This window comes from Ixodes scapularis, unplaced genomic scaffold, assembly GCF_016920785.2.
Source record: "Ixodes scapularis isolate PalLabHiFi unplaced genomic scaffold, ASM1692078v2 PGA_scaffold5__190_contigs__length_132052651, whole genome shotgun sequence".
Taxonomy (NCBI): Eukaryota; Metazoa; Arthropoda; class Arachnida; order Ixodida; family Ixodidae; genus Ixodes; species Ixodes scapularis.
Genome location: NW_024609880.1, coordinates 47,669,791 through 47,683,580, shown reverse-complemented (window position 1 = coordinate 47,683,580; position 13,790 = coordinate 47,669,791). Strand labels below are relative to the sequence as shown.

Here is a 13,790-nt window from a genome sequence, read left to right as displayed (position 1 = left end):
TTTAAAACTTAATTTTCGGGTTTTTTTCGGTGTATATTTATTCCCAAAAAAAGTTTACCGGCTTACTTCGGTGAATATAAAAGAAACACCATTGGACACCGGATCAGATGATCCTTGTGGCTGTGATATTTGTGATCACTCAAAGAATAACGGCACCTATACATATTTGGTCTTCGCTACAACTTCCGTCAGGACACACCTCAAAATTGCAGAATTCGCGGCCATAATCTTCAGCGCGCTTCTTTTTCACTCCCATTCTGACGACGTGACCGTCTGACGTGATGACCGTGCAGGAACCAACAAAATAGCAAGCAAAAAAAAAAAAAAAAAAAAACTCCATTGTATTTATGTTTTCAACCACAGGAAAGTTTGAGCGAGGGTGTTAAGAAAGGTATTAACGGCTTTCCTCGATGTCCTCTGAAGTGCATGAAGCGAAAAACCTTGTACTAGCCCAGATCCAAACTTTTTTTCTTTTTTTTAGGACAGGGACAAGACTTGACACATTAAAGGGATACTCCAACTAAATTTTAAATATTCCCGTCGTGTTAAAAAATAGGTTGAATATGATCCACAATATCCGTAATTGACAATCACGTTTGTATTTTAAGCCTGGTGGCTGTATTTTTCGTTATAAACGGCCCACTCTGGCAAGCGCTCTGAGAAGGCCCAGCGGAGACCACGTGACATCCAAAGCAATCGTGACGTAGGTCGTCTCAGGACGAGCAAAGCTACAACAAGGCTGACGTCGAGAGGATGGCCTAGTCGTTCCAGTCACCGAAGCGGCTGCTTTTGGATGAATTTTGAGTGACGGGGTAATCTTCTATAATCTTGTAGGGGGACAACAGCAACTTCTGCGACACACAAAAGGCATTCTCGGGAAGTTCCTCCTTTCCCTCTTTCTCTCGTCATGGCCGGAGGCGAGACAACCTCCGTCACTAGCTGTCAAGGTTCCTAGACGGGCATTATAAGCGAGGCGTTAGCGACATCCACCAGGTGCTCTTTGCTAATCGTTTAATTTGCTTTAAAATTCCTTTTCGTGACTTTTTTAACAAGATATTGGTATGTTCGATGTGATGCTGCTCCTTTGAACACATATAGACCGAAAAATGAGCACCGAAAATTCGTTGTAGTATCCGTTTAAGGCCCAATCATAGAAAGGACACAGATGTCCCCTGAAGGCCAATTCAAGACCTCTTTTGTTGCATGTTGAACCTTGGAAGAGGGCAATCACGAAGACGGCACACAATGTTGAACCAAACACTTTACTAGGGGGAATACATTCCACTCCACTCATTTGCAATAGACAACGCCTACAGCGCCGAATCCAGCCCTGACGGAAGGGAGGTCTGCGTCAGTCCACGCGCATGTGTACCTGGATGTTTGCGGCGGCCGCGGCGGTGTCGTCTTTGATTCCACCTAAAGACCCTTCATGTTTCAAAAGTAGTGCAGGGTGCGTCGATGCACAAGGCACGTGCAATGTGCAACCCTTGGGAAGATGATGGCGGCACAGCACAGCAACGTATTTGGCACAGCACTGAGCTAGATTTTAGACGCCATGTTCTTCCTAGAAGTGGTGCGCGGCACGTGTCTCGAGCGTTTCCACAACAATGAATTTGGTACGTGGAACAATTACCATCACCGTCATCATTTAAGCCCGATAGCCGAGACCTCCCCGACGATAGATGGCTCTCGCCAAGCCCAGAAAACCTGTCCGCGCCGAGACTATTGTATTTGAGAGGAGTGGAATGTATTCCCCATAGCAAAGTATTTAGTCGAACCTTACAAAGCCCTCTCTCTCTCTCTACCCCCCTTCCCCCACCAACCTCGATGCGGCCCTAAAAAACTGACCTTTTCCGGTCAAACCCGAATTTTAGAAAACAGATGAGGCATACTTTTATCGGTTTAAACCGAAAACACAAAAACTACAAACTGACCTTTTCCGGTTAAAACCGAAGTTCCAAAAATGGATTTGGCGTACTTTTATCGCTTTAAACCTAAAACTCCAAACCTTAATTATTGTATCCGCATCCAAACCGCATCCGCGAAATTCGAAGCCGCGTACTATCCGGAATTTGCACATTCATTTCACACCATAAAATCAAACATCAACATAAAAAAGGCATCTGGATGGTATTCTATAAGCCTTCTGCTTTCTTTTTTACAAAGAATGTTTCATGTCAGAGTACAGTAAAAGTTATTTCATTGTATGGTGCTTTATTATATTTATATCAGCTATCGTCCTCCTAGAGACTCTTTGCATTGCTGGGAAGATGATCGCAGTTATGTGGTCATCTTGGGGGTCTGTGACACTCTGTCCAGAAGATGCACTCAAAAGAAAAGAAATTTTAATTTTTTTTTTCTTTTTGCTATGTAGAATGCATATTTTCCCTCAACCCTCAACATCATGCTCGGAACCACATACTTAGAAACAACTTGCCAACTGTCACGAAAAAAAACAAAAAAAACTCAATGTTCTTATTTGTCGAGCTTGCTGTGTAGAAGAATATCATCAGCATGGAAAAATTCAGACTGATTCGCCTTTCTTACATTAAGACCCGCTAATGAGAAATCTCTTTCAGCTGGCACATTTTATGCTGCAGTCGCACACGTTTATGGGCCGCTTCGGCAAAAATGTAGATCCGGACTCGCGGATATCCGCAAGCCGTGGCATCTGCATCCGATCCGCAATCCAACAAATCAGATTCATTTGTATCCGCATCTGCAAGCTGACAGCGGATATCTGTGGATAATCCGCGGGTAACCGCAGATATGCAGGGCTCTACAAATTATGCTCAAGCATGAATGTATTCAAAAGATAAGCCCTTCAGAGCAACCTGGCATCGAAACCATCAGAATGTAAAAGCAAGAAGGCTGAAAGCATCTGCAAGCTCCAGATGGCAATGTTAAAAGTGAGGTTTGTGCAACGCTTTTAAGATAACAAAAGTGTGGACTGCCAGCGAGAGCTCTGCAGCTAGCGAAAGAAAAGCATCGGCTTCAGTCAAAGGTGTTTGTGTGGAATGTAGTGTGAGTCAATTGCTGCTTGTGAAATGTACTTAATTCCACACTCATCGAGGGGTTTCACTTAAAGGGATTCTGACAGCCCCCCAAAAATTTTGTTTATGTTTTACCAGATCTATTATGGTGTCAGGAGATTATCGAAAAAATATTTTGACAGTGTTACATATATTTTTAATTATATAAAAAAAAATGCAACTGCTCAAAACTGAAATTCGACTGGGAGGAAAAAGAAATATAGACCTTTTCATTTTTGTAGTTGCTTCTCTGGCGGATAGAGGGCGCTGACGCACTCGACGCCATTAGGCTGCTTCAATTTAGTTGGTTTCGGTTTCAAGGTGCACGCGGCTATGTTTGTTTTACGTGGTTTTTGCTTAATTTTGTGATACAATTATTTTGCTTGTAGCGCACAATCAATGAAACAGTGGCATTGAGCCACTTTGAGGACTACGAAGTGATTTTGGCCCTAAATTGCGTTTTTTTTTTTTTTTGTTTTTTTTTTACAATCTCTTTTGATGTATCTTATTGCGGTATCTGAGTAACGTCGGTCGCGAAAAGCCTGACTGATGTCCATGGAAGATTAACATCGTCTATGGCCGTACCCGATGACATTAGTTTCCAGAAAAATAAAATAATAAAGAGACTAACACGTGAATGCAAAGAAGCATATCGATAGCTTGATTAGTAATGTCCTTAATCAGGCAGAACAAATGAACTCGCGAGTTTACTACTCACTGTTTGGTTTTCGTGGGCACCCAACCTTTAGTGAACTTCACAGATTAAAAGAGTATCATGTAATGACGCAGATAATTTATATAAACAAGTAGTATAGTCTCGGCCTCTTTTATTTTATTTATTTTTTAATTCAGTATTCGAGCCTATTTTGACAGGCTGAGTAGAAAATTTCTTAAATTATAAACCCTGCTAAAGTACTCACAAGCAGACTTTCGCGATATTGGCCATAGGAAATAAATTATTTTGATATGAACATTTGCTTACGCAAAATGTGATATAAGCGACAGGCCCGTCAAATTAAATCTGTCAATTGTCTTCCGCAAAATTTGCCAGGTAAAATTAAAGGGCGCAGGAGGAGAACTACCTCGGAAAGTTTGTATGAATCCTAGCACTAGGCACCACTTCACGGACCTCTGTGAACAAATATTTATTTGTTTGAACAGATTCGCATTGTAAATTTCGGCGTCGCCAGCCGCCAAAAGTAAACCTTTATTCGCCATCGACAATCCTAGACTCAGGCGATCGTTATGCAGACGGCGTTTTTTCGGAGTCAAATATTGCGGACCCCAGATACCGGTAAAAGTTAAAACAACGTACACGTCCCAACCTTTATCACAAAGTTTGTGGAGTCCCAACCTTTGCGATAATATAAATTAAATGGATTGAACTGGTTATTTAAAGATAATCAATAAATCACATAAATGACTGTCGAAATGAGAACGAGCACGGTACACAATTTCCTAAACTTCATAAGTCAACCGACCAACCAGATGTTATGTCGCAGAAAAAAAAAAAAAAAAAGAAAAGATTGATAACTTTATACACAGATAGGTGTGAATTATTGCTAGTCTCAGTTAAATGTTCGTTGTCTATCTGTTCCGCGAGTTTCCTCACATAATCAACATAAACAGTTTTCGACGTATTAGTAATACAAAGAACGATACTTTCAGGAAATACAGACAGTCACCTTGCGCTGACTATTCTTGACGCCTCCCAGTCCTAAATGCGCGATATAAATATATGCGCTTCTTACTGAGAATGTTCCACCACTATTAGTAAACAAACCTCAGTTGTCATAAGAATCTTTGAACCCTAGTGACGTCGTCGAGTAGACGTATCGGAATACAGTTTCCGAAGCAAGGCAAGAAAGCGCGGTGAAATGTGGCGAAAAACACGAATACAACGCATCCGCCAAAGCACGGAGAGGAGAGCGGAGCAACAAGTTGAAGCAACCTAATGGCTGCCGCGTCACGTGATTCCAAGATGGCAGCGCCCATGCGAGGGAGGGTGAAAAGGTCTATAGAGGAGAGTGTCGCCAAAGATCACGGGGCTGTGCAAGATTTTTTTTTTTTTTTTTATTTAGTGCATTTGCAGCTTTTCAGAAGCCACAAAGAATGGGTATCATAATATTAGTCCATTTTTTGTGTTGAGTGTGTGTCTTCGATGACCCACGACTTTGATTATCTTTTGTGGTTGTGTCTAAACCGTACAAAACGGCACATGACTACGGAGAATAGAGCATGCACGGCCCAAACCGGCCATCTCTCAATCGGCATTTTTCGGGCGGAAAGAAAACGAATTTCGAGCCGCAAATTGTGTTCTGGGCAGTTCAGCTCTCCTGTCAAGTACAAATAAAAATCTTGGCAAGCATAAATACTGTCAGTTGGGCACTCCGACGTTTTCTTCATAGCCCCCGATTTGCCCAATAATTTGCTAAGCACAACAACAAACATCGCTGAAATAGTAACCCAAATATTGCGATAAACTAAAATTTTTCCTCAAAGTATTTGAAATTAAAATTTTAGTCCTCACTGTGTTTTTCGAAGTGGAAATCTCTACTGGCAACAATAAAAGGAACCAATAGAAGGCAGAGGTTCACCCTTTGGACTGTAGACTTTGCTATCAACTGATTACAAGCAGTTTCATGGTGTCAAATGGATGCTTTGGAAGTTCGCTCTATGACCCAAGTCACAGTATTGAAAAGCGTGGGTATATTTGAATGTTGGTTTTGACATCATTTTCACTTCCCGATTTCACAATAACTATTCTGAATTTCGAGATACGAAATACCATACCGGAAAGGGTAAAGGCCGGTGGTTCCAAAAATATAGTTAGTTGGGGTGCCTCGAAAAATCGCCAGAGTACCCCTTTAAGACGGCCAAGCCACATATACAACACAAACCTAGGAAAATCAACCATTTTTGGAAATTGCCAATAGCATTGGTAGTGAACGCGTGCGCACAGCACGAGCGCCGGCAGGAGCCTCTCAATTAAAGGCCCGCCATGGTCGCTCGCAAGTTCATGATATGTGAAAATATTTTCATGGCATAGCTCTCCAGGAAGTTATGCACAAGTGCTACTCCAAATGCCGGCAACTGCTTCAACGCTTTACGGCAATTATGGACTGAAGAGAGAAGGATTACGGTCAGAAAGAGACGATTAGAAGATTGGTGAAAATTGTCTATAGAAAATTGGAACTCCTTCCCATGTGCCTCCGGCCCAAAGTCTCAACCCTGTCTCCCAGTGGGTCCGGTGTTGGGGTAACACCAACAGGGTTGGAGCAGAGGAAAATTGGCGACTCCCTCGTCGGGGGGAAGAGGCGGGGGGATATATTTTTAGTTCTTTTGCCCGATCCCCAAAGGTCATCCTGGTGATAGATAGGGGGAGAAAATTGGCTTAGAAGGGCGCGAAAAATAATGTTTGTCTTTTTTAAACTTAGGCTAGGTGGCGCAAGCTACCACCCATTACAAAGGGTATAGCCATCAACATCCACCCATCCAGTGGAATCATGAATTCCAAAGATGGGAATGGTGAGGAATGGAAACACTACAGCATTACATACTTAGCACAAAGAAAACACTGTATTGTTTTTTTGGTTACTTAATTACGAGTTAACAGCTGCAGTTAACACTACCAGTACACTGCAGTGTGCTCAACCGAGGCACAAACACGGGCCGTAAAAGTAGATGTTTGCTAATATGCCGTCTGTGAAATACGCAAACAGGTGCAAATGTTGAGCTTGTGCTCAGTGTGTTGCATCTCTGCATTCCCTTCTTTTCGTCCCAAATAATGAGAACTCACTGGACAAGCAGTGCCATAAACGTGATAGAAACGACACAGTGCTTCAGGGAGCTGAATATTTTCATACGACGCTTATTCCCTGAACCTATGCTTTTCTTACGTACTCTAAACTTTACTAAACAAACTTTATGCAAACTAAAAAGAAAAGAAATAAAGATAGTACAAATTATTTCGAGAATGAACATTAAACGATCAGTTCGCATAGAGAACTGCCGTTGAAAATAGCTTTCAGAGCACGAAGCCCGACGAAGTCTCACCAAATTCGTCGTGATAGATCTGCAAGGGAGAGCCCGCCACCTGAGCTAGCACCGTCTACACGTGAAAATGAAGCTCTCCAGGAAGTTATGCACAGGTAGTACTCCGAATGCCGGCAACCGCTTCAATGCTTTATGGCAGTTTCACGTCGCTCTGGAAAATAGTGGCCGCTTCGCTTTTATTTTTAACGAAGACGACATAAAGAACAGCGAAGGTATGATAACGCAGTCTATATAGCGCCATAAACGAAGCCATTTCAGACATAATGAGGAAAACCTAACGCACACCAAGGGAAGCGTTTTTGGTGTTCCGTGCCGACCGGTGTTTGAACAATGCAAATGCCGAGCTCGTAACGGACAAATTCAAAGGGTAAATCAACCCCGCCCAGTCTCGAAATTACGCTAAACGCGGGAAAGAAACGTCGCCAACTAAGTTCGCGGGCGCTGGAGGCGATCTCGTGAACTTGCGAATAAAAAATCGGTGCACGGTGCTTGAGCACGCTCATCCGTGACGCTAGCCTTCAAACTCGGGCCAGCGTTGGCACAAAAGAGGGAGACTCCGTTCGTGGTCGAATTCTAGGAGATCTTACCCGAGGAATCCATCGTTCCGTAGTTTTCACGACCTTTGTTTCTTGGATCTAATAAATAAAATAACACGTGCGGGATTACAAAAGAAACCGAGAGGCAAGCCCCACGATTCTGGACAGCGCCCCCTGGTAGGTCACAGGGTTCTTTCTGCCATTGGGCGACATGGGCGCCACCCTGCTGTCTAACAACGGGCAGTTTTAAAACGCAGCAGTTTAAAGGGGTCAATTTAAATACAAAGTCGTTAAATTGGCTTTGCTAACGCTGTGAAACCCGCGAAACTTGCTTTCGACGGGTTGTGCTTTTATCCTGCGGCGTTGCGCTTTCGTTAACATTTTCACACATGCATTATAATAAGTGCATTTTCACATGGTCTCAAGGGCACATCTCATTGTTTATGCATGGTTTAAATAACTTCTTAGGCGAATGGCGACGAGCGTGTAGAAACCGCGTCTTCAGATCGCTGCTGCCAGCCTCCGCAACGCTCCAAAAAGGCGAATTTTCAACATGCAAGATGACCGTCCGGTGGCCGACCTTGCAGTTGCGGCTGCAGCAACTGCAAGGGCTGCAGCGACAAAGATGGTTGTGCGATCAGTGGTGCCCTGTGCCGTCCATCAAGAAAATCGAGGTTGTGAATGACTGCTCATGACTGTCTCGTCAAAGGAGTTTTGATTGAAATTTTCTCACCAGAGGGCGCCACTTTACTACCAAACTAAATGTTGCGCTTAATTCCGTCCCAGAACACTTTCAGTCAGAGCCTGACTTTCAGTTTATGCATCTATCGATGACCTTCCTGCTGCTGCACACATACCTACCCCAGCAGAAGATATTTCACACCATGAAGCTTGCCCTCCGCAAGAACAAGTAGTAATGACCATTACATGATCCGAAGGTCATGTCATCAGATATACAACCACAAACATTTTCAAAACCAAATGTTATTTATTAATGTTCCAGAAATATTTACAAAAGATCCACTTCATTGGGAAACAAGAAATGAATTGTTGATAACCAAGGACACAAATGCATAATAAAGCAACAAAAAAAAAGCCACAGTAGTTTAATGGCAGTTACATGCCAGGACAAATGAGGTAATTATCCGAAAAGCCAGGTTTACAGCAGTGATGTGCTTTTTACAACAAACAAAAGCTTAAAAAAAAAAAGGGAAAGGAAACGAGTCTTGTAATGAGAATATGCACATGTTTGGTGGTAAGGTCAGTGCAGTCACTCTGGGGTCTTGCTCCTTGACCTGTCGCGGCTTTCGTCCACGATCTCATAGGGGGAGTGGTCCCTGCTCTTGGTCTTGCTGTGGTGACCCATGTGTGGTGAGCGGGAGTGAGACCTCGATCGACTGTAGGACCTCGACCTGGAGGGGCCAAAGGATGCAAATGACACTGGTGTCCCACCTGCCACCGGGCGGACCGCTTACCTTCGAGGCGAGTAGCTTGGCCTGCGCCTGTCGCGGGACCGAGACCTGCTGTAAGAGTGCCTCCGGCTGCGCCTGCAAACCAGGTGCCACCTCAAAGTTTCAAGCCCAAGTGTACTTCAGTGCAAAATGGCACTCAAAGACACAAAATATTTTTTTATAGAAGCTTAAAATTTGTGCTTTAAACTGTTGGTATCTCTAGAACTACATTGAAACTATTTTGAAACAATTCATACTTGGGGATTTGTGCGCTCCCAATAGTGTGCCAAAGCAAATCGAAGTGCATGGAACAGAGTATTCTTTACCCAAAGGAACTTTGACAGTGGAGAGGAGCGACGTTTAGAAGGTGCAACACAGGGTCCAAACCTTCCACTCTCTTAAACTCACCGAGGACTGCGGCCCCGGCCATATGGAGAGCGGCTGCGCGATCTTCGGCTGCCCCTGTCGTCGTGGCGACTGCCGTAAGGTGAGCGGGTTCTGCGATTCCTCTCCCGGCCCCTCATCTCGGACGGAGCTGAAAGGAGAAAAGAACAGACCGTCTTCCTATTAGCTCTTGCACCACATACTGTAGTTGAACTGTCGAGTCAATTGATCGGTTCGAAAGGATTTTGAAGTGGTGCTTCCTGTTTGATCCCAAACACGGCTGGAGCAGGCTCGCTGCCATCGTTGGCTGCTAGGGTTTTGAAAATGAAGTACCTTCACTCTTAAAATTATGCCCTTCTCAACAAACCATGTTATCGAGGCGAGCCCAATGCAAAAAAAAAAAAAAAAACCGGTTACAATTTGATTATTTGTAACGAGTATCGTACAAGTCTGCCTTCAACACATGCTGCACCACCCGGAGGCTGATGGAACTGAGGAGTGGAAAGGGAGGGGGCAATACATCTGACAAAGCCACACCCTCTCCCCTCAGCCTATTCGCGACTCCAGCGACCTATAGGGGGCGCCACCACCAATCAAACATGGCGGCTGAGTCCAGGTCGCGTCGGCTCGGCCGGGCCGCCTGAACAGGTGGCGCGTTCAGTTTAACAGATTTTCTTTTGTTTAATGCCCAATTTTATAGGTATTTGAACTGAGACGGTTAAGTGTAGCCGGTGCACATAAACTTGCAGAGCATAGTTTTGTTTTCCAAGTGTGCTTTTTGCTATTTTCATGTCAAACTTTCGTTTCGGAGATTTCCTTCGAAACCGAAACTATGGGCTCTGGAGAGACGGAAATGTCCAAATCAGTTTTGATCATCTAAGGAAAGCGGCAATGACTGCAGAATTCTCCCACCGACAGTAATTTTCAGCCAACTCGCATGCCTCGACCACGAGACTTATCTGTCCGCGAAATCGAGCTTCTGTTCGTATCCGCGTTTAAGAAACAGCTTCAGTCGTCTGCTCGGTCAACAACACAGGCAGCAGGAAAATTACGAAAATTAAGCAAGCGCTTCTTGAGCCAAGGAGCATGCTAACCCGCCGGCACCCCACTAAGCAGCTGATACTCGTATTTCACTTCAGGTTTTTTGTAGCAATCGAGAAGTCATTTTGACGAGCGGGTTATGTATTATATTACGTACTATGTCCCACTAAAGCGATATTAGTATATTCTTCGGTTTGAAATATGGGCTTAGTCAACTAACTATTCGGTGAACTGCTGAATAAAAGTATATTTGACAGACAGAGAGATACTAAGGTAAATTTAGCCAAATGGTTCTAGCCGCTAGCACGGAGACGAATCCGGACAAACTGAAGAGAGTCTTCATTGGAGATTCACGCAGAACCTCTCTGCATTGAACATGACTTCGAATCTTCAACGGAAAAAAATGAGTATTTTTGTGGCCGGTAAACCTAAGCAATGTAGACGTATATTGCTGTTGGCTTAATTCGACGGGGGTATAATATAAATATTGGAGGCGCGGTAGATCATAATGCCGTGACAGCTTCTAACGTTGCGAGATACGTCCCCCACCTTTTGGAAACAGATAATTTCCTTCATTCATCATGTGCAGCGAGCAGGTTTTCCTGAATAAAGTAATTGCGAAACCAACCCAACTCCTTCAGAGTGATCCAGAGGATTTTTCGGCGAAAAGCAGCCAAGATGAATAGCCAAAACACCAACCGGCGTGGGTGGCTCAAACTTAAAGCTAATCGAACACAAACAAACTCAAGAAAAGCAGCTATCGAACCTTCCCATTCACTTGACTGCAGCATTGGTGTGCCCTCCAGTGAAATGCCTCGTCTGTCGTCCTCCCACTGTTCTACATCCTTATAAAGAAACTCCTTATCAGTTACCAAGTAGTCGTCACTTTGAATGTGATTCGAGACAGACAAGAAATCAAAACGTTTTTCCGCGATTCCTCCCCATCCAAGAGATCGAAAACACGTGATGGAAGGAAACAATCTACTGAGCTTGCTTGGGAGAAGAGCGTGTTGGTTTTGGTCATGGATGAAGAAAGAATAAAACAATTAAAACAGGGACAACACAACCACATGTGGTTGTGTTGTCCCTGTTTTAATTGTTTTATTCTTTCTTCATCCATGACCATGAATCTACTGAGGCTTCGCCACACTAATGAACACTCAGGCAAACTTAAGAAATTCTCGGACCTTCGTGAAATTACACTGTTCGCCATCGCGCCGACAACAGGTGTCCGCGAAAGCTACCAGAGATTCGGAGAGGCGCGGAGCGACCTGGACCGGCTGGTGCCCGGTTTTCCCGCTTGGTGGCGTCCGTTTTGCTGGAGTCGCGAATAGGCAAGGTAGTATGTATGGAAAGGCACACGTTCAGTTTCATTCCGTGCCAATAGTACATGAAAGAACATAGATCAGGCAAGTGTCCCAAAAGAATAACTAAAAAAATGTTTTAATGCCTGCCTGCCCCTGCCTCCCCCCCTTCCCCCCCCCCCCCCCCAAATACTTACGACCCCATTTTTTGGTCAGTGGGAAAAAAGGATGCAGTGTCCACGCAAGGCTTGTGCAACTGAGCAGTCAGACAGCCCAAAGGGGGCAAGCTTCTGCCACACGAACATGCCTCTACCAGTGGGTTCAACCATTGCTGGCTCTGGCAGGGTATAGCACGACATGCAGACACAAGGCTTTCATCATCGCTCGTCAGTCGCCCGGCCACTGCCCTCAACTGACCGTAGTCCCAGTAGATGCAGCCATCACGAGATACCTCCCCAGCCAGAGACCGACATCCCCACCCAGTCTGTTGGACGAAACTGCGGGCAACGATACTCACTTTTACGGTCCCCCTGGGCAAACTCGATTTCGAGCTCCCGGCCGTAGAAACGGGTCCGGTCCAGCGAGTACATGGCATCTTCGGCATCTCTGAGATCTTCGAACGTGGGTATGCAGTCAAGTGTGCAAACGCAATGTTTTGGCCAACAACAGACAATCAAGTGAGGAAAACAATTTTTAAAATTCAATAATTGTAAGAAAAAACATGAAGGCAATAACCACCAGGATACTGTCGACTATACCTGCAACACCTGTGGCACTTTATCTTTCGACGCTTGTCTTTGTGAAAAGCTCGGAAACCCTGTGCTTGCCTTGCTTTTTGCGCTTGGCTTGCCTTTTTCTCACTTGGCTTGCCCTTGCTTGACTTGCCCTTGTATACGAGTAGTACTCATGCACACAGCTAAAGCACTTGCTCTTGCGGCCGGTTGTGTAAAAGCTTGCACGCTGTCGCCTCCCCGCCAATGCGCTAGGTGATCTTGCCATCTTTACTAGTTAACGTTACTTGGCACACTTGGTACCTTGGTCTGGCAAAAACGACAATTAAAAGAAAAAATTAGTGACACATACACGCTTCGCACACCACTCACGGTCCAGAAACAAAGGATATTGCACATAAGCAAAACCCCGGGGTCTACGAGCGTAGTAGTCCACCGGAATATAGACATCCGTTATCGGTCCATATTTACCGAACAAACTGCGCAGGTCTTCCGGTCTACGGAGAAATCGGCAAAAAAACCAACTGCTTACAAAAACGGGTCCAGCGCCTTTAAGGCATCAACACAAACAAATAATACATAACGAAGGGCCAGAAAATCGACGATAATGCAAGTACAAAAATACAAAACAAAGACGGGAGTAATTCCGAGAGCACGCGGGTTAAAACTATCAAGGCCACGAATGTAGCACACAAAACGCGAGTCAGACTAACGTATGATGACATTTCATGAGGATAAGAGCAACCTATGTTAGAATTAGACGCAAACCCGCACTTATATGAAAGAATAAACACGAAATCGAACCTTTAGATAAAAGAAAAAAAAACCTTGCTCTACAAGACAACGTGGTCGACAGGAACTAGGCCTAATACGCTAGCAGCTACGGTCGATTCAGAGTCGCAAGGCATCAATAACTAACTGCAACCCGACGCTGCACCTTCCTTAAAACACGTTACATACATACCTTGTGCCATCCGGCACGTTCCTGATAAAAAGTGACGAATTTGGAGGACGCGAATAACGCGAGGACATCTTGACCAACGTCCCACACGCACAACGCCGTAAAGTGAGATAAAATGGCGACAAGAAAGTCACGTGGGTCACGTGATAAATGCGGTCAGTGATGCGTTCGTTTGCTTCTCTCGTTTAAATGTTACAAGTCGTGATGGACGTCACGTATAAAGGTATAGACGTTAATAATTAAAAAGCGCGTTATATTGTTTTAAACTAAATTATTGTTTTAATTATTAAAACT

The 13,790-nt window shown here is 44.3% G+C and overlaps 2 protein-coding genes across 2 annotated transcripts in view; both read right to left on the bottom strand.

The window, feature by feature from the left end:
- Positions 1-7,819, bottom strand: part of LOC8040953 (RISC-loading complex subunit tarbp2) — a 32,545-nt gene extending 24,726 nt beyond the window's left edge. The window contains exon 1 of the mRNA XM_029993623.4: positions 7,676-7,819. Coding sequence (XP_029849483.2) covers positions 7,676-7,688 — 13 coding nt within the window. The 5' untranslated portion in view covers positions 7,689-7,819. The remainder of the gene's footprint in view (positions 1-7,675) is intronic.
- Positions 7,820-8,592: 773 nt separating this feature from the next.
- On the bottom strand, positions 8,593-13,644 carry LOC8040952 (serine/arginine-rich splicing factor 10). Its single transcript, XM_040500617.2, has 6 exons — positions 13,500-13,644; positions 12,928-13,032; positions 12,322-12,425; positions 9,484-9,610; positions 9,100-9,171; positions 8,593-9,036 (listed from the first exon to the last, which is right to left on the bottom strand). Exons 1-6 carry the CDS (start codon positions 13,565-13,567, stop codon positions 8,895-8,897), a joined length of 618 nt encoding a protein of 205 aa, XP_040356551.1. The 5' UTR covers positions 13,568-13,644; the 3' UTR covers positions 8,593-8,894.
- Positions 13,645-13,790: the final 146 nt, after the last annotated feature.